The following is a 17,147-nucleotide window of genomic DNA, read 5'->3' on the forward strand; positions in this document are numbered from 1 at the left end:
AGATGCGCTGTCTCGGGTCTCCTCTATCGTGTCGATCGAGGTGGCTGTGGGGGGTTTGTTTGTCAGATGGCCGCTCTGCCAGTCATCCACGGGCTGCAGAGCGCCAGAAGCAAAGACTATGTCGGGCGGTCAGGATGGCACATTCTCCCGAAGCAGAAGGGAGCATGCCGTGGCTTGGAGGTTGCGCGACAGAGCGACATGGTGCAGCCCTGGCCACTCCCCACCAATTAACCCCCAGCCGCCCAGCCACGGCATAGTGGGCCTGTCGTCAGCGGTCCGCTCCTGGAGTGCAGCAGCCTTGCCATCTCCACTCGCGCTTTAGCTGCAACGTCGTGTGTCTGTTTCACATCCATGGATTGCTGTACATAGTCGCATCCACTCGTAATTATCAAAGTAACTCGCGCTTTCCCTCGCATCGTTCGCGCGTCCCCATCTCCGGCGCATTGGGTCCCCGTACCACGCACTACACCACCGCCTGCAACCAACCTTCACCCACCACAGCCACCATGGCAACCAACCCCCCACAGCTCTTCCTCCTCGCCGACCACATCAAGCTCTCCCTGCTCGAGCGCCAACGCGCCCTCTCCCTCAACCTCCCCTCCAACAGCCAAGATGGCCAGATCTCGCGCTCGCTGGAGCAATTGCGCTCCGGCATCGAGTCGCTGGAGTCGCAAGTCCAAGACACGTCGGACGAGTGAGCCCACCCGACGTCTCTCTATAACAGGAATTTTATTTACTAATGTATCCTTAGATCAATAACATCACAACTCCCCCGTCTACGCACCCAACTCGCAGAACTAACATCGCAATTCACACCCACCACCAAATCCAGCACCTCCAACACACCAACATCACCGACCCTAACCTCCCCCAACAACCCCTCCCTAACCTCCGACTTCGCCGCCGCCCAATCCAAAAAACCCGCTCCCACGCGCCAAACCTCAAAATCCGTCCGCTTCTCAGACAACACCTCCGATGAATCCGACGACCCCAATCGCTCCTCCCTATTCCCCTACCGCGACGACCCGTCAGATTCCACGCCCGACCAAACTTCTTTGGATAACGAGCAAATCCACCAATACCACAGCCGCGTCATCGCCGACCAAGACAGCCAACTCGATTCGCTCGGCGCCTCAATCGGGCGGCAGCGCGAACTCAGCATGCAGATAGGGGATGAGCTGGACGGGCAGGTCATGTTGCTGGATGATGTAGAGGAAGGGGTGGATCGGCATGCGGCGCAGTTTGTGAGGGCGAGGGGAAGGTTGGATCGGTTTAGTAGAAAGGCACGGGAGAATTGGAGTTTGACTGTTATTGTGGTGTTGATTATTATTTTGGTGTTGTTGATTGTTATTACGAAATGAAAGTGAGAGTGAGGGAGGGCGTTATGTTTGGGTTAGATGGACGGCGTTTCTGGGTGGAATTGATTGGGATGGTATACGCAGACACAGGGTTGTTGGCCCGACACTGCACTAAGAATGAGACGTCCACTTCTTGCTTTTCATCATTGCTAAGCTACCACTACAGCATACATATACTCCCACCAACACATAACCCCTACTTCAGAAGCTCTGTCATCCCCAATCCGAGACCAGACCAAGCTGCGTCCACCACAACCACCCACGCCCAAACGCCGCGCCATGATGCAAAAGAAGAAAAGATAGAAAAAGGCTAGTAGTGATGCTTATAAAGCTCGAAGGGTATCGCTGTATTTTGATATGCAAAGGGACAAGAACTTTTTCGCAGTCTTGTGGTTTGGTGTGGGAATCTTCTTCCGTCCCATGGTTTGAACATTGTGGTGGCGCTTCTTGCCTCACGGCAGGCCGATTGCTTTTTTCGACTTGTCGTACACGACGTATGTGATTGAGACAGCAGGAACGACCTTGAGCAGGTTCGGCGTGAGACCCTTGAATAGCCCTCTTACACCCTCACCCGCGATAGTTTGTCTCGTGACATCCATAATGCCCGTGTACGTCCGCGGATGCAGAACAGTACCTTGACTCTGCAGTCGTGTTCGCAGGAGATTGAGCGGGTAAACAGCACTTGCACCGAATGCGCCGGAGAACCCGCCAATGGCTGCTGTCATGAAACCACCTGGCTCGGCATCTTGTTCGTGGCATCCAAGTCGCTTCGCGTTGCGACGCGCGACGTAGCGTTTGAGGTACTCGAATGTACCTAGATCGAGGGCTGCGTAGGGGAAGATGCCGACAATGCCCATGGGTAGACCGCGGTAGTATGCGGGTATGCCACCAGCATTCCACATTTTCTTTGCTGTGGCCCAGATCAGGCGGTTGCCGTGTAAGCCACCAGAGACGGTCTCGCATTGCATGCGACTGGGTTGGATTAGCGCGAGTTGAACGGATATTTTGACTCTACTCACAACTTCAGGGTATCGATGGGGTAGACGGCGAATTGGGAGACCATGCCTGAAGAACGTCAGCGCTGGTCCGATTACATCATCCCGAGAACTCACCTGCTAGACCACCAGCAACAAACTTCGACCATGAGTGTATTATGGCGGGGTCATTGTGTCCTTCTATCTTAGCGAAGACGCGTTTCGCAGCCTGCGCGAGTTAGGGGAAGCGGTTGGTTTATTTGACTATACTTGCCTCGTAAGACCCGAATTTGATGGCCGATTCCGGCATCACTTTGACGACGTTCAAGCCGTTTCCTATGGCAAACGTCAACTCCAGTCATCAGAAAGCAGTGACAGATACTCACCAGCGTACAAACTGCGCATACCGCCAGCCTGCCAGAGCTCCTTGGTGGCGGTCGCAAGTGGCCTCCAAGCATTCATGGCAGCTTTAACGATATTGCCATGCTTGGCGGCAACGACAGCTTCTTCCGCAACATTGGTCTGGGCGATGAGGTAGACTTTCAAACGATCGAGCGGAGCAGTGGAGGTGCGAGAAACAATGCCTGCAACGCCTCCCGCCACGAAATAGCCTGGATTGGGAACACAAGCAATCAGCATGGTTCCTAAGCTCTCTATAAGTCCTGCCCGTATCTCTTCGAGAGGAGCGCTGCTCGTCTCGTGTGCAGACCGTGGCGGGAGGGTACCTTGGTAGGCAAGTGTCGAAGTAGATGAAGCCATGTCGAGCGGCGCGCTGGGCTCTGGCGGAAGGGGATTGTAGGGCGGTGTGTGCGCTACAATGAAAAGGGAACCAAAGAAAAAACGAAGAAAACGCTGTGTAGTACCTAGGCCTTGGATTGTGTCGTCACTAATGGCAACGTCGCCTTCCTGGTTTACTTTCATGGTAGCGGAAAAGTACGACATTACGGCGCCGAGGGATGGTGCGCTGACCGGAATGAATAGAAGAAAGTCCCTAATCATAGTCAGTAAGATTCACGAAAGTCCTCCATGCGACATCCATGCAACACATCTCGAGATCTTGTCGCGGTTTTAGGCCAAACGAAAATGATCTCAGTCTGTTCGCGCTTCCACCGTGTGTGATGCCACTCCAATTCCACCCGTTGTGACGACCGCAAACTGACTGGGTACATACCGCCATTCTTCAAAACTGATGTGCCCATCATTGTTGGTGTCCACTTCTGAAAAGAACTTGTCGAGATTACTGTTGGGCACTGTGAGGCCGGCTGTCCGCAAAGCTGAGCGCAGCTCGTCCTTGGAGATCTTGCCGTCGTGGTTGTAGTCGATGGTCTGGAATAGGTGCTGAAGCTCCTTTTCGGTTTCGTGTACGAATTTGCGGAATTCTGGAATCGCGTCAGTATACGTGTAATTCGGGTAGAGAGAACGTACCCACCTTGGTATGTGATCCTTCCATTCCCATCGGTATCTACAGCCTGCATCACCTCGTCCAGGAGCTGGTCCGCATTTTTCAAGGCTACAATGTCGGGTTAGCGGCCTGAAGTCTGCGCGCAACATCCTCCCTTACGATGATCCAGCTTCCGCAGCCCCTTTTTGAGGCCTGCGAGGTCAAGATGGCCCTGTTTGCGCGTGTCGAGAGTTGCCCATAGTTCGTCCACCCTGCCGTCGGCAACGCTTGCGCTCTGTGTGTCCATTGTCGTCCTGCTATCTCCGGTCTATCATGGCTGAGGGTCGCGACACACACGGGAGGGCGACTATCGGCACCGGGCGAGGTGAATTGCGAGAGGAATGGCTGGCTGGGAGGGACACGGGCTCGTATAGGCTTCGACGTGGGGTATGAGGTCAGTCTCAAAGCTTGGAGAGGGCGGCTGAAAGAGGCTAGCTTCCCATGCCGCAACACCGAGGGAAGCCACGACAGGAGCCTAACATTCGCTCGCATCTGATTGGACACCGCGTCTGAACCCCGACACCTCTTCTACGCTTCACATTGCACTCACTTCATACCGACACATCGTCCGATAATGCGTTGAAATTTTACTTCTCTGTCGCCGTGTACCCGGCCTACTGGTCCACTGGCGTCTGCTCCAACAAACTGTATTCAGCCTGACGAAATCGCATCTGGTATTGAGGCGACATCTGAGAAGGCCATTAAATCACTCGAAGAGCATACGAATATATACTGCAGTGGCTTGAACGGGTCGATCATTCCATCTCCACGTTAATTCATCGCATCGCACTCGCCCATCATGTCGTCTAGTTACTGGGAGTCAACCCAGCGGAAGTTCTGGACTTTCACAAAGCAAGAGCTGGCGCTTGAACGAAAGAGAATGGAAGATGCAGAGCGAAACCTGGTCAACCTATATCCCTTGCCAGACCGGCGGCATCTGAGCATTTACTTTTCGCATCGTCAGTAACGTGACCTGGTAATTCGGGTTTATGCTAACATGTCTTAGAATTGTCAAAAATGGCAAGACCATTGGGGATTCGACAGCAAGCTCTGGCTACCGCTCAGGTATACGTCCGACGCTTCTACGCCAAGGTAGAAATTCGAAGGACAAATCCAGCGCTCGTTCTGGCAACAGCGTTGTACCTAGCGTGTAAAATGGAGGAATGTCCGCAGCACATCAGAATGGTACTGGCAGAGGCGCGACATTGCTGGGGTAAGTCATCACACGCACATCCACCAAACAACCCTAACAAGTTCCAGACACATCATTCAACGACGTCTCTAAGATTGGCGAGTGCGAATTCACGCTCATCTCCGAGATGAACTCGCAACTAATTCTCCACCACCCATACCGCAGCCTTGCGGAACTGCAGACCCAGTTCCAACTGACGCAAGAAGAGAATGCTCTAGCATGGTCTATCATAAACGATCACTATCTCACAGATCTTCCGCTTCTTCACGCACCACATGTCATCGCCATCACGGCGATGTTCTTGGCAGTCGTCCTGAAGCCCATCGGCTCGCAAGTTAATGCAGCCGGGATGAACAACGCTCTCCAGACGCTTGGCAATGCGCGCGGTGGGCAAGGCATGCAGGCGAGGATACAGAAACTTGTCGACTGGCTTGCTGAGAGCAGTGTGGATATCGAGGCTGTTGTTGAGTGCACGCAGGAGCTGATATCGCTGTATGAAGTCTGGGAGACGTACACTGATAAGACGTGCAAAGACCAGATTGCAAAGTTTGTCAAGGCAAGGGGTCTGGACAAGTAGATTTTGGCTTGGCTCGAAGGTGTATCTTTGGAGATTGATGAGTGGGGTTTGAGTATTGGCAGCTCGACGGTATTATGAGCAGTGTATGAATCCCGTACAGCCAACAAGCTCAACACACGCGAGCAGGTCTGTTTTTTCTTTGTAGCTTTCCGCAGGATAAACTTAACATGTTCAATTCTTCTAACACTAATGAAGACTTTTGGGTTGCTTGCTCCCATACATTATTCTCGCTTATGTCCAACGCAACAGATGACGCGTTTAGCTCTTTCTCGAGTACGCAAACATTCGACCGTTGTGTTTCCGAAGACCTGGTGCCAGACGAAACGGCTTCGCGGACATGCATTGCTTGTCAATCACAGCGGCCATGCGCCACCCGCCGCAGCATAGGGCTTCCCCAGGTATCACTTCGCTGTGCCACCACGAGCTGCGGCCACCCTGTCGGCCAGCTTATCGGGGTGGTCAGCACTTTAAGCAGTAAGCAGCCTCACAGTAGGATTTTTCATCGACATCAGTTATGCATCCAATACATGATGCATCCAATACATGCACTTCGCCTGCTTTCATATAAATTAATACACTCGCGTCGAGTTGCGCATTTCACAGGGTAGAGAGTCGATCAAATGAGCGTGTTTCGAGCTGAAGTGGTTCTTCATGCGAGGAAGCTTGGCCCGTCGCAGAAATGTTTGCGAGTGATGGACGTCACGGCACTTCACGATGGTCAGGTCAGGGTCCGATGGAGAGGTCGCGATGCCCGTCATGGAGTACCCATAACACGACGACATCACCCCAAGATGGAGTGACGACAGCCTGCCTAAGGGCGTCGATCACTGGACAGGCCGTCGAGCGTCCGGGCCGGGCAGAACGAAGACATTGCGCTATTTTGGTCTCAGCTAGTGGCAGCGTCCCATTGGTTAGAGCGCTGTATCCCAGCCGTCGGGACGTCACACGAGATGAAGCCCGGGCGTGTTCGGAAACACTGACGGGTGGAAAACGTCTCGCATGGCCGTCGGCGTTTAGACGCTGTTGTCGGAGGTGCAACGGCGTGGCCCAGAGGCAGATGTTCGCATGGTGTCGCGCTGGTCAGCAGGTGGTCGTGGTCTCAACAGATTCCCGTGGGCAGGCGGGAGCTTGAGCTGGCATTCCAGAACATGGGCAGTGCGTCGTAATGGTAGGGATTGGCAGGCGCCGTCGGCAGGGACTCGGCGGCCACGAGCGAATCCTGGCATGGGCTCAACCACGGTGTCAAGCTGCTGCTGGCCGTCGCAGGCACAGGTGCGTTAGCGTTCAGTCGTCGGCAAGGGCGGCCGCATCGCAAGTGCAAGTCCCGGAGGCTTCTGGAGGGCGGCCTCGAGGGGACAGGCGGTGGTGGCAGTGGCTCGGATGGGCAGGCTGCATTCCCCTGGCGACGGCGGTAGAGGTGCGGAAGAAGCGGTCAGGGCGCAGAAGACGGTGGGTGGTCACTTGCCAGCCAGCTCACAGCCTCGCTGGGCTGGCAGCTCCTAGCGTCATGTGTCGCATAAGGGCTGTTTGACGATGCGCCGCCGCCCGGGATTTACTTTTGCGCGCATCCTCATCTGAATCTATCTGAAGTCTATCGATTAGGTGGACCAGGAGTGCGCGATAGGCGTGGCCGACTATTGAACCAAGCTGCCTCGATGCTCGAGGCAGGAGGGATGAAGGCGCTGGCCCGGGAGGCGATCCGTCTGCGCACACCTGGCGGCGTCTCTGACCTCGCAGCGCAGAAGCGTGCACAGGGCGCTAACGGCCAATCCCTGCGGCGCTAGAGCGCTTCGAGTCCAAGGGGGCGCTGGAGTGGCGAACTAGCAGGGCTGCAAGCCAATCAGGCGGGCCTCGCACTAAAATCGAGGCACTCGGACACCACACATCTCGTTTGACCCAGCCTGTTCATCTCCAGCCCTTTCGCTCCTCCTGCTCCTCGCACTTCTGCACCGCATCTCTCACCACATCTTCTCAGCCTCGCATCGCAATACCCGTAGTTAATAGCTAAAACCACCCGCATCCATCTCGCACACCGCAGCTGCATCTTGCACCACCGCTACCCGCCGCTTTCCGAGCTATACCCCTTTGTTTCGCCTTTGTTGTGGTCGCCCTGCCTGGCTTACAACACAACCCCTCCCCGCCCAACAGTCATCCCAACCACGACCACCACAAACCACCACCGCCAACATGTCGCAATTCTTCAACTACGGTGCCCAGCAGCACCACCCCCAGCACCTCAACGCCCACACCCACAACCACCACGGCGGCCGATCGCGGAGGGCGCCCCGGATCTCGGCCCAGCAGCACAACAAGCAGTTCCGCCAAGTCCGCACCCCCAAGGAGTTCAACGTCGAGCCCCCCACCCTCATCGCATACAAGCGCGACTTCGAGGCCGCCCGCTCATTCGACATCGAGGACGACGAGATGTTCTGCCCCTTCCACCTGCTCACTGAGGATGATGTAAGTCGCCAATATTTGCCACCCGCCCATGTCGTCGACTCCGCCTGAACTGGCGCTGACACTCGATGAACAGTTGCAATCCATCCACTCGTCCGGCTCAGACCGCTCGTCGCTATCGAGCGGCTCGCCCGAACAGTCGCCGCTTCAGCACCAGCTGCAGCCGACCCCCTCGTTTGTCCTGTCCTCGGCTCCCAACCCGTACACCCCCGTCGGATTCCAACAGAACAACTCGCAAACCAAGCTGCACCAGCCGCTAGCCCAGCGCACACGCAATGCCATCCCCATCGTCGACCCCTCGACACGCGCTGTTGCTAGCCCACCTCCCTCTGTCTCTCCCAACCGACAGATGCAGCAACAGTTCATGTCGCGACGCTGGTAAAGTCTTGCAGGCACGCGGCCGAGCGTCTTTATTCGGTCAACATTGCGGCGTCTGTGTTGCTAGGCTAGTGGCTACCTGGATCTAATCCTCTTCTTCTCGATATCCACCGGCTCTCCCTGTATAAATCACGATATCTTCTTCGACATCTTGGGTATACCACTTGAACGGGGCAACGGCGTTGCAATTATAGCGAAAAACACATCATTTCCGGATAGAGCGCTTTGGTCCTTGCTTTACAAGCGCTAACGCATTAACGGCGGTTTGCACATAACGGTGTTTCTGGGTCTCGCATTTCTGGCTATTCCTATTGGAAAAACTTGTTGGTTACAGAACGGTGTTTCTGTATCTTTGTTGCCCGGCTGCGTCTCGTCGACGTTTGCCATTACAAAGGGTAGATTTCCTATGTGCGGTTGGCTTATCTCTCTCTCTCGGGTTTCAAGCGGTCGGTATATACCATTTGTTGGGCGCCTATCTTGCGAAAGCGACGGTGTCTGAGCGTACATGTTGTGGGAGTCATCAATCGGTGGTGTTATCTTTTGGGTTCCTCTTCGCATTGTCACAAACCACTACTCTTTGTTTGGTAGTAGTAGTTTGTTGTACGGACGACGCTGGGATGATTCTACGCAGTCATTGGGCGCTGGAATTCGCTTTTCCGTCGGTGTTGCTCTCTCTCTTCTCATCTTTTTGTCCTGTTTCTGCTTTTCCAACTGTACGAGGATTTATACGACGACAACACCGCCCCCAAAGGAGTAGGCGTGGGTTGTGTGTGGTTTGCGATTGATCTTTCTTTCTTGGATGTCGTCTTTTTCCTTATTTTCGCTTTTACGCGATATCTCTCTCACTCTCTCCTTAGATGAGATGAGAGCTCTGTTCTCTCTCTCTCTTACCTTATATCTACACGCCTCGATGGCTCTTTGGAGTCTTCGGGGGCAGTGACATATCCTAGGAATGGAATCTACGCAATCTTTGTTCAAATCATCATTATCCACTATTGCTCAGTGTGAAGTTTGACTTGAAAAGCAACGTTTTCGAAATCGCTATTAGTATGGTACCGAGCATGTTCGCCCGGTACCGAGCTGGACAAACTTGAGATAAGATCGTTATCAACCCCGCACGCCAACACCGCGCCGTGGCCGGCCCCCCGTCAGCTCTGCTCAGCTCAGCGTACAGCTTTCCGGCGTCCATTCAGGTACCGGGCTAGGCTCTTCTCCCCCCGGACTTCCGACTCGATGCTAGTCTGACTAAGATACCTGGATGCAGGCTAGTTTCAAGGGGGGAAGCTATGCCGATTCGTAGCCCTGTAGTCTTCCTTGGGTGGCGTGAGTTGGTAGGCTACTTTGGTGATGGGCAAAACTTTAGATAAAGTCCCTGAGGAAGTTGTCACGCGGAGCGGTTGAGCGATATGTAGTGCGTATTCTAGACTCATTGCCACTGTCTAGTGCACCGCTGCCCTGGAGTCGTTTGCGGCACGTGGTTGGATGGTATGACGGGAATGGGGTAGTGGTGTGGTAGGGATTGGATTGGTTGTTTGGTTGTTTGTTTGTTTTTCTGTTGATGATGGTGTTGGAAGTTGTGCTAAAGTTGGAAATTTGGGAAAGGCAAGTCTGGCAATAGTGTTTTGTGATGGGAGATTGACTAGAATGATTGGCAGCTAATTATTGAGAGGGCGTCGTGATGTATCCTGAACCTATATTTGAAGTATGGACACGTTTCTTGGTAGCCTGTGTAGTCAAGCCGCGGAAGACTTGCCGTGCCCATGAACAAATCGCATCAGACACAGCTTACAATATCTTATTACCGTACCAGCTAAGGCAGATACCGGGGAAGAGGTTGCACTAACTAATACACAAACTATCAATATCATGATGGTACATTGCAGACAAATAACTAGAATAGAGCTCAAGTGTACACAACAGTTGCCCGAGCGTCGGCATGGAAGATGCCGTTCTCGGACATCAGTCTTCTCATGGTGATGGATTAGTAGTAAGCCCGGTTACGCGCATCAGGGCTCCAACTTTTACCATCCGTTGTCCAGAACCATACTCTTAATCTTGCCGAAGGCTACCTGTGCAGGTTTGATCTCATCGTTTTCACTTTCTACACTCTTGTTGCCCACAGCTGCGAGCACGCGTCCTACACAACACCAACTAGCACACGGTATCGGGGATGAGCAACTGAATGCGTGGCAAAACAATATGGACGAAGAGAAGGGATCCGGGAGCTCGACGGCAAGAACACAGAACAACTCGCTCTTCGAAGAGATCATGTCCGTTACAAGCGTTCCTACTTCAAAATTTGATGCACGTACCCTATCCTCCTCCTGCTCTTTAGAAAGTATTCTCCGCTCAAGTCGTCTCTTCTTGACTCGTGACGCAGCCGCCGGGACTGATCAAGTTATACAGCGTTCTTATTATCGGCAATAATTTTGGTATCGCGAATTCAATTGGGATTCCCAGGCTCATCACAGGCTTCTTCCACGAGGACGGCATCTTTGTTCTCTCCTCCGGTCCTGTCTCATCGCTTCCTGATCAATGCGAATAATCCGCTGGGCTCGGCTCCTCGTTGCGATGTTTGTTATGCTTTGGGGCATGAACACGACGTTCGCGTCAGCAACTCCGGTGTCGTCTCACGCGCTTTTCGTGGAGCGGTAAGGAGTAGCTGTCCGTCTCCTTGACATTGTGGTTGACTACAGCATCTCGCTAGGCCTAGGATTTCTCATCACAGTCGAAGTCAACGTCCATCATGGCAATTGCGACGTGTAAGTGGGCCCATTGGATGCGTGTCTTAGTCTGTGCATCTCCACCGTCGCGTTGGCATACCCAGGCACGAGTGACAAGACAGTCAGGCAGGAATTGGGGCCCGCAACGCCATGGCCAAGAGCAAGAGCTGATGTGTAACCGATGCTTTGTTTTGTGCCAGGTGGCATGTGAGCAGCTGACACCACAAGCTCCAGATGGCTACCTAGGTACTGGCACGTTATGCTGGAATTGGGCGGCCTGCATATTCACAAGAGCCTCTGCAGATCTAGACCTGAGTTAGTTGTCGCAAAGGCATGACTAATGAGGCTCCGTCGAGTGGCTGACAGGAATCGGCCAATGTTCGTAATGGTGATTGCCGGCCGGGGAAAGTATGACGTCGTGTGCTGGAGCTAGTCACGTCCACTAACCGAGGAACGTGTGTTTTCTCCAGCATACCAACCTTTCCTTCTGAAGCGTCCATCTGCCAAGTTTGCAAGCTCTTTTCATACAACTGAGATACTCCATCGACTCGATTGACCTTCCTTCCTCCTGTCAAGCTACACGAACACACCGAAACATACCCAAAGCTAGAAGCCCCGAGCTATACCGCCGAAACCCCGCAAACTTCCCTCCACATAAACACCCCCGAAACCAGCCATGTCCGCTATCCGTGCCTTCGCGACCCGTCGCGCTCCCTTTGCCTTTGCTCAGCGTGCCGCTTTCTCGCAGTCAATAGCCCGCACCGCTGGCAAGGAGTCGGCTCTCCGTACGTCCGCACCGCCAACCTCGGCTTAGCGCCAACAATCACAGCATTGGACGCGTGCCAATACCACACTGAGAGAAGGAATTGAGCTGACATAAGCGAACAGACTCTGAGAACCGCGCCGAGGAGGTCGAGAAGAAGAAGCAGGAGCAGCTCAACAAGAAGAAGGACGGCAAGCAACACTGGGAGGAGCAGCTCGCCAGTGACAGCGAGAGCGCTGTAAGTTGGATCTAACCTATCGGGAAGATGGAAGAACATGGTTATGAGGGCATTGGCTAACGGAGAGTATAGGTCAAGGCGGATCGCTCCGAGACCGGCAAGGACACCAAGCAGCAGATCAAGGAGCTCCAGGAGGAGACCAAGAAGGTCGGCCAGTAAACGAAGTACATACAACACACGAGCTCGATATGAGAGACTCCCTTACGGGCTAAAAGAGGACGCTGGGCGCCAGATCACTCTGGGTCGTACTGGGACGGGATCGACGGAAGGGAAAATGGGACCATAGCATCAAGGGCTATCTGCAGCACCCAATTAACACGATTAATTCAGTCATATTTCACGGATTTCTTTACTTTTCTGGACCGCGCCTCCTCCAAACCGTATTGCTTTCTCCCGCAATAGCTAACCTCCTGTCACAGACCGCCTTGTAGCGATACGCCCCACTGTAATGCCAACTATGACCCACCGTCTTCCTTCAGACGCGTAACACAACACGTGAAAGCCGGATGCTATCATACCACATCGACGTGCCATATTGTCGCAGGCCATTGAGGAACCAACGTGCACTATCTATTCGACATCGCATCTAGAGCGCATACAATCTACCAACTTCACCCCACCCCGCCATCCACCATACCACCCCCCCTCTAAACCCTACACAACCTCCCACTATCAAGATCATACTCCCACCCCTCCGTCCCCACCCCCGCCAACACAAACAAACTCCCACTCGGATCATACTTCCTCTTCACCTCCACTAACCTCTCATACCCCTCCCCATAAAACACCTTCTGGAAACCCTCAACATACGGATTCGCCTCATTCATATACGCCCCCGACCCCGGCGCCCACTCCTCCCACATCGGCTCCTTGACAACCGCATGCCACGCCGCTCCTATGCTCAACGCACGCTTCGCACTCCCCGCGGCGCGGGAGTCGATAGTAGCGCCTGTGGCGATAAAATGAAGGTACGCGGTGCGCCAGCTGGGGTGTAAGGCGCCCCAGTGTTTGGAGGGGGTGGAGTGCACGCCGGGCCCGCCTGAGAGGCCGATGGTGGCGTAGTTTCCGGGGGAGGTGGTGTTTTGACTTGCCATTGCGGTCTTCAGGTATGAGATGACTTGCGAGTGGGGGGTCGAGATGAGTTCGGCGCGGCCGAGGAGACGGGAGGAGGTGAGGGACTCGCCGCCTGCGACATTGTCGCCGGATATGGTGGTGAAGAAGGAGGGGTAGGTGGGGTGCGTGGCGGTTGCGAGGGTTGTTGTGAGGAGGGTGGTGTTGGTGTTGGTGTCCGATTCTGACAACCTTGTCAAGATGGGTTGAACAAGCGTTTCGACAGCCGCGGGCGTGGTGTTGAACGCCCAGAAGACTTGATTGAGACCGATACCAGTGAACGGGCCGTTCGAAACATCGATGTCGGGGAAGAACTTCGGTGCCGTACTTCCCACTGCTACGGTTGCAGCGCCTGCAAGTCCGGCGTCCATGAGATCGGGTAGGTGGCTGAGCCAACTGGCTACTGCTGACCACGACGCTTCCATACTGGCATTTGAACTGCCTTTCGGCTTGATCTGGACACTCGCCATCACGACGTTACGCGGAGCTGGGTAGTGCTTGATCACGTATTCAGTGACGACGCCATATTGTCCTGCACCACCGCCACGCAGTGCCCAGAAGAGATCTTGATTCTGGACTTCATTGGCGACAAGTACATGACCGGTGGTGGTAACAACGGTCATTTGGAGAACCTGGCTTGATGCCAGACCATAGGTGGAAGCCAACGGGCCATGACCACCGCCTTGGATATAGCCTCCCAAACCCACACTGGGGTCTTGGCCTGTCGTCACAACCCGGCCTTGACTTGTCGCGAAGGAGAGGACGTTACCCCACTGTTGGCCGCTGCCGACGATGAAGACGTCTTCTGCGGGCGAAGAGCTGTTGGCGATTCGCCAGGCTTTGTCGCGACTGAGGTTACGGAAGTTGCGCGTCCAGATTGAGAGGGAGAAGGCGCCGCTTGATCTATGAAGGTAATGTCAGCTTTCCATCCCTAAGTCATCTTTGAGAACTGAGGACTCACCGGCCGTTGAGATCATGACCCGTCCCCTTAACCACAATCCTCACATTCCTCTCCGCAGCCCACTTCATTGCAAAAGCTACATCAACCTCCTCCGTCGCATTAACAATATACTGCGGCAATCCACCTACACTACACCCCTGCTTCTCCGACCAACTCCCTACTTCATCTGGCAAACAAGAGTTATTCGCATAGAGCTGGTAGTCAATTGACTCTGGCTGTTGCGAATGCCAGGTCCCGTTCGACCAGTTGTCGTTGACTTCTTGGCAGGAGAGAGGGGAGGTGAAGGTGTTGTTGGTGAAGGGCCAGCAGGAGGCTGCGACGGGTACGGTGCGGATTAGGGATCCGCTGATTGTGGCGTTTAGGGAGGACCATTCGGAGGGTGTGGGCCATGCTGCGTCGGAGGGGGTTGTGCGACAGAATGGTGGAAGTGGTGTTGAGGCTGCGCTTGCGAGAGCGGGTGATGCGAGGGTGAGGTATCGTAACATGATGAATCAAGGGCGACGGAAGGAACGAACAAGCCTTAGATGAGTCTACTCGAAATGCGTACTTTATCGACATATTTATACCTCGTTGAGACGCGTGCGACTTTCGTTTTTCGTGTTACCTCTCTTTCTCGTATTCTCTCTCCTCTCGTATTCGCGGCTCTTATGGACTTCGCCACGGTGGGTGTACCAAAAAGCGCGCCACGAAAGCCGCGTCTTCGACCCAGTTATTCTTTCGTATGGCATCTAAGATTGAGCCATGAGAATACAAAGGACCGCACTAGTACGGAAATCTAGGCTTTTGGACAGGTTGATACCGACAAGACATTCACACGAGAAACATTTCGAAGATTTGGAGATCATTGCTTCATTCAATGGGCCTGGGGGCTATCTAGTAGCTTAAGCAGCGTTGACATCGAACCGAGTGTGTGCTCCGGTTGTGTACATGCTGTAATCTGTGGCATGGCCTTTTTCCCGCCTTCTCAGTGATGCTTGTCTACCCAGTGATCTCCTCGAGCAAGACCAAACAGTATGCCATGTTGGGGAAATCACCATATACAGTAGAGCCAGACTTCGGGCAGCTATACGTACATCGAAGAGAAGACTTCCTCCGGTACCCCGGCTTTCTTGCGGTCCGTCGAGGACTTCTGGAGGACCTCGACAGCCTTTTTGAAGACCTCTTCAGCCTCCTTCAGGTCTTCTTCAGCCTTTGCGTGGTCTTCCTGAGCTTTCTTGATGCTCTCCACGAGGTGAGGAGACTGTACCGACGACCAAAGATCTGTATGTGGGAACTCAAGCATTAGCTTTGTACAGGCACACGGGTTGGGGACTCTGAATTGGTACTTACCCTCCACCGACTGCTCACGCAAATATCCCAGAAGTTTCTCTAAGATCGTCTCTACAGTATCCCCGAATTTGTAGCGCATCAAACCATCCCAAGGAGTATTTGTAGAGCCCATCTTCCAGTTAATGTCACAGCCATATGCTTCGGGCTCCCCGTAGATGCTGATGTTGAAGACGACACCGGGAGGGAACATGTTAGAGAAGAGAAAGTCGATCCGAGCTACATAGGTTAGAATTGAGCGTCATATATCCGAACGCTTAGGGGAAACTTACCCAAGATCTGCTCTTCGATCTGCTTTTCCCACATGACCGTCTCGTACTTGGTCATTCCAGCCATGATTCTGAGGTTATGTGTTGAGCAACTCTGGATTGTATCGATCGGGATGTGTTGCGAAAGTGGGATACAAGAGTGATGGAGCCGTGGAGTGAAAGTATTAATTCTATGCTCTACAAAGCACGTACCATCTTCGCTACGTAGAGCTTGTCTATTTCGGGCAACTGAAATCGCTCGAAAAGTCTAGGTAGATGTCATGATACTTGGATATTGTGCTAGAAATATGCTGGAATGAAGTGACATAAGATGAAACACTCCTGCTTCTTGCCTTTTCAGATGAAAGGACGGTTGTGTCGGTACGTGGGCGATATGAGTGTGTGTAGAGTGTAGGTGTACGTAAGAAAATCTAAGTATGAGATATGTTAAGTAAAGTTTTCGATTCCCTACAGTATCTTTTGCCGGTCTGTTACAGCGAGCCGGGTGGGGGCAGACCACGAGGCCTGTCCGCTTCCGGTGGACTGCTACGTTCTATGAAACTTTCCTGCTCATCCTTATGTAAACGGCTTTCTGTCATGTTGCATGATTGTCGTGGCAATTCTCCACGCAAGCTAATGACTGGTCTGAACCTATCTCCCCTAGTAAACAAACTCCGCGGTTTAACTACATCATACAGCATTCAGACTCCGGTTGCACCTCCATTCCAGTCTTATCCTTCTTCTCTGGACATACTTAGTGAGTCGTATAGCTGTGAAACAATATGAACTACTAACCCATGACTTCGGCCGTCTTCACGCGCAACATCTGCCTCAGCGACAGATACGCTCCATCTACACTCAGATACTTTGCGGTTTGTAGAAGAGGCTTCCAGTTGAAGTATCTGGTATCTGGATAGACAATGAGCCAGGCGACGGCGGTGTCGAGATTGTCTTCGTCTTTTACGCAGCCGATGATGACGTCGAATTTGGGAGCCTTGCTGTAACCTGGACCGTAGATTGCGCAAGCCTGAGCTGTTGTAAATGTTAGACATACGATGTAGATAGCGACAACCATAACTCGACTCACCGATGATAGTTGCTTTCATCGTCTCTCCATACTGCGCTTGATCGTTGCTGTTAAGTTTCTCGGTCATTCCCGCGATTGATGAGCGTCTAGGTAATGGTCCAAAACCCAGGTACCTTGGAGTAGAAGAAAAGTGGAGAAAAACAAAACTTGGAACCCTTTTCTGCAAGATTTTGCTTACGTAGACAATGATTTCGCTCTCACTTTCACTCTTATTGCGCTTAGGTAACCATTCCACATTTGTAAACTGAGTTTTACTCAAAGATACATGCAGCGCTTAGAGGTTTCCTTCCCTACCCATCCACCAACTCAACAAA

The 17,147-nt window shown here is 53.2% G+C and overlaps 7 protein-coding genes across 7 annotated transcripts; 4 read left to right on the forward strand and 3 right to left on the reverse strand.

Annotated features, from left to right (window-relative positions):
- Positions 1–506: 506 nt before the first annotated feature.
- J4E78_004956 (uncharacterized protein) lies at positions 507–1,361 on the forward strand (the record flags this gene model as incomplete). The annotated part of the gene is made up of 2 exons (XM_049365580.1): positions 507–694; positions 752–1,361. The coding sequence occupies 2 exons, from the start codon at positions 507–509 to the stop codon at positions 1,359–1,361; spliced, it is 798 nt and encodes a 265-aa protein (XP_049222295.1).
- Positions 1,362–1,810: 449 nt separating this feature from the next.
- On the reverse strand, positions 1,811–4,020 carry J4E78_004957 (uncharacterized protein; the record flags this gene model as incomplete). Its single annotated transcript, XM_049365581.1, has 8 exons — positions 1,811–2,330; positions 2,378–2,423; positions 2,471–2,530; positions 2,603–2,668; positions 2,719–3,323; positions 3,504–3,711; positions 3,762–3,842; positions 3,894–4,020. The coding sequence occupies 8 exons, from the start codon at positions 4,018–4,020 to the stop codon at positions 1,811–1,813; spliced, it is 1,713 nt and encodes a 570-aa protein (XP_049222296.1).
- Positions 4,021–4,572: 552 nt separating this feature from the next.
- Positions 4,573–5,542, forward strand: J4E78_004958 (uncharacterized protein; the record flags this gene model as incomplete). The annotated part of the gene is made up of 3 exons (XM_049365582.1): positions 4,573–4,732; positions 4,780–4,986; positions 5,034–5,542. 3 exons carry the CDS (start codon positions 4,573–4,575, stop codon positions 5,540–5,542), a joined length of 876 nt encoding a protein of 291 aa, XP_049222297.1.
- Positions 5,543–7,729: 2,187 nt separating this feature from the next.
- J4E78_004959 (uncharacterized protein) lies at positions 7,730–8,381 on the forward strand (the record flags this gene model as incomplete). The annotated part of the gene is made up of 2 exons (XM_049365583.1): positions 7,730–8,002; positions 8,076–8,381. The coding sequence occupies 2 exons, from the start codon at positions 7,730–7,732 to the stop codon at positions 8,379–8,381; spliced, it is 579 nt and encodes a 192-aa protein (XP_049222298.1).
- Positions 8,382–11,776: 3,395 nt separating this feature from the next.
- J4E78_004960 (uncharacterized protein) lies at positions 11,777–12,260 on the forward strand (the record flags this gene model as incomplete). Its single annotated transcript, XM_049365584.1, has 3 exons — positions 11,777–11,885; positions 11,989–12,101; positions 12,174–12,260. The coding sequence occupies 3 exons, from the start codon at positions 11,777–11,779 to the stop codon at positions 12,258–12,260; spliced, it is 309 nt and encodes a 102-aa protein (XP_049222299.1).
- A 488-nt stretch (positions 12,261–12,748) lies between these two features.
- Positions 12,749–14,657, reverse strand: J4E78_004961 (uncharacterized protein; the record flags this gene model as incomplete). The annotated part of the gene is made up of 2 exons (XM_049365585.1): positions 12,749–14,114; positions 14,173–14,657. 2 exons carry the CDS (start codon positions 14,655–14,657, stop codon positions 12,749–12,751), a joined length of 1,851 nt encoding a protein of 616 aa, XP_049222300.1.
- Positions 14,658–15,235: 578 nt separating this feature from the next.
- Positions 15,236–16,900, reverse strand: J4E78_004962 (uncharacterized protein; the record flags this gene model as incomplete). Its single annotated transcript, XM_049365586.1, has 7 exons — positions 15,236–15,432; positions 15,502–15,717; positions 15,771–15,861; positions 15,960–15,982; positions 16,443–16,490; positions 16,542–16,778; positions 16,834–16,900. 7 exons carry the CDS (start codon positions 16,898–16,900, stop codon positions 15,236–15,238), a joined length of 879 nt encoding a protein of 292 aa, XP_049222301.1.
- Positions 16,901–17,147: the final 247 nt, after the last annotated feature.

This window comes from Alternaria triticimaculans (genome assembly GCF_023758025.1).
Source record: "Alternaria triticimaculans strain BMP 0046 chromosome Unknown scaffold_6, whole genome shotgun sequence".
Taxonomy (NCBI): domain Eukaryota; kingdom Fungi; phylum Ascomycota; class Dothideomycetes; order Pleosporales; family Pleosporaceae; genus Alternaria; species Alternaria triticimaculans.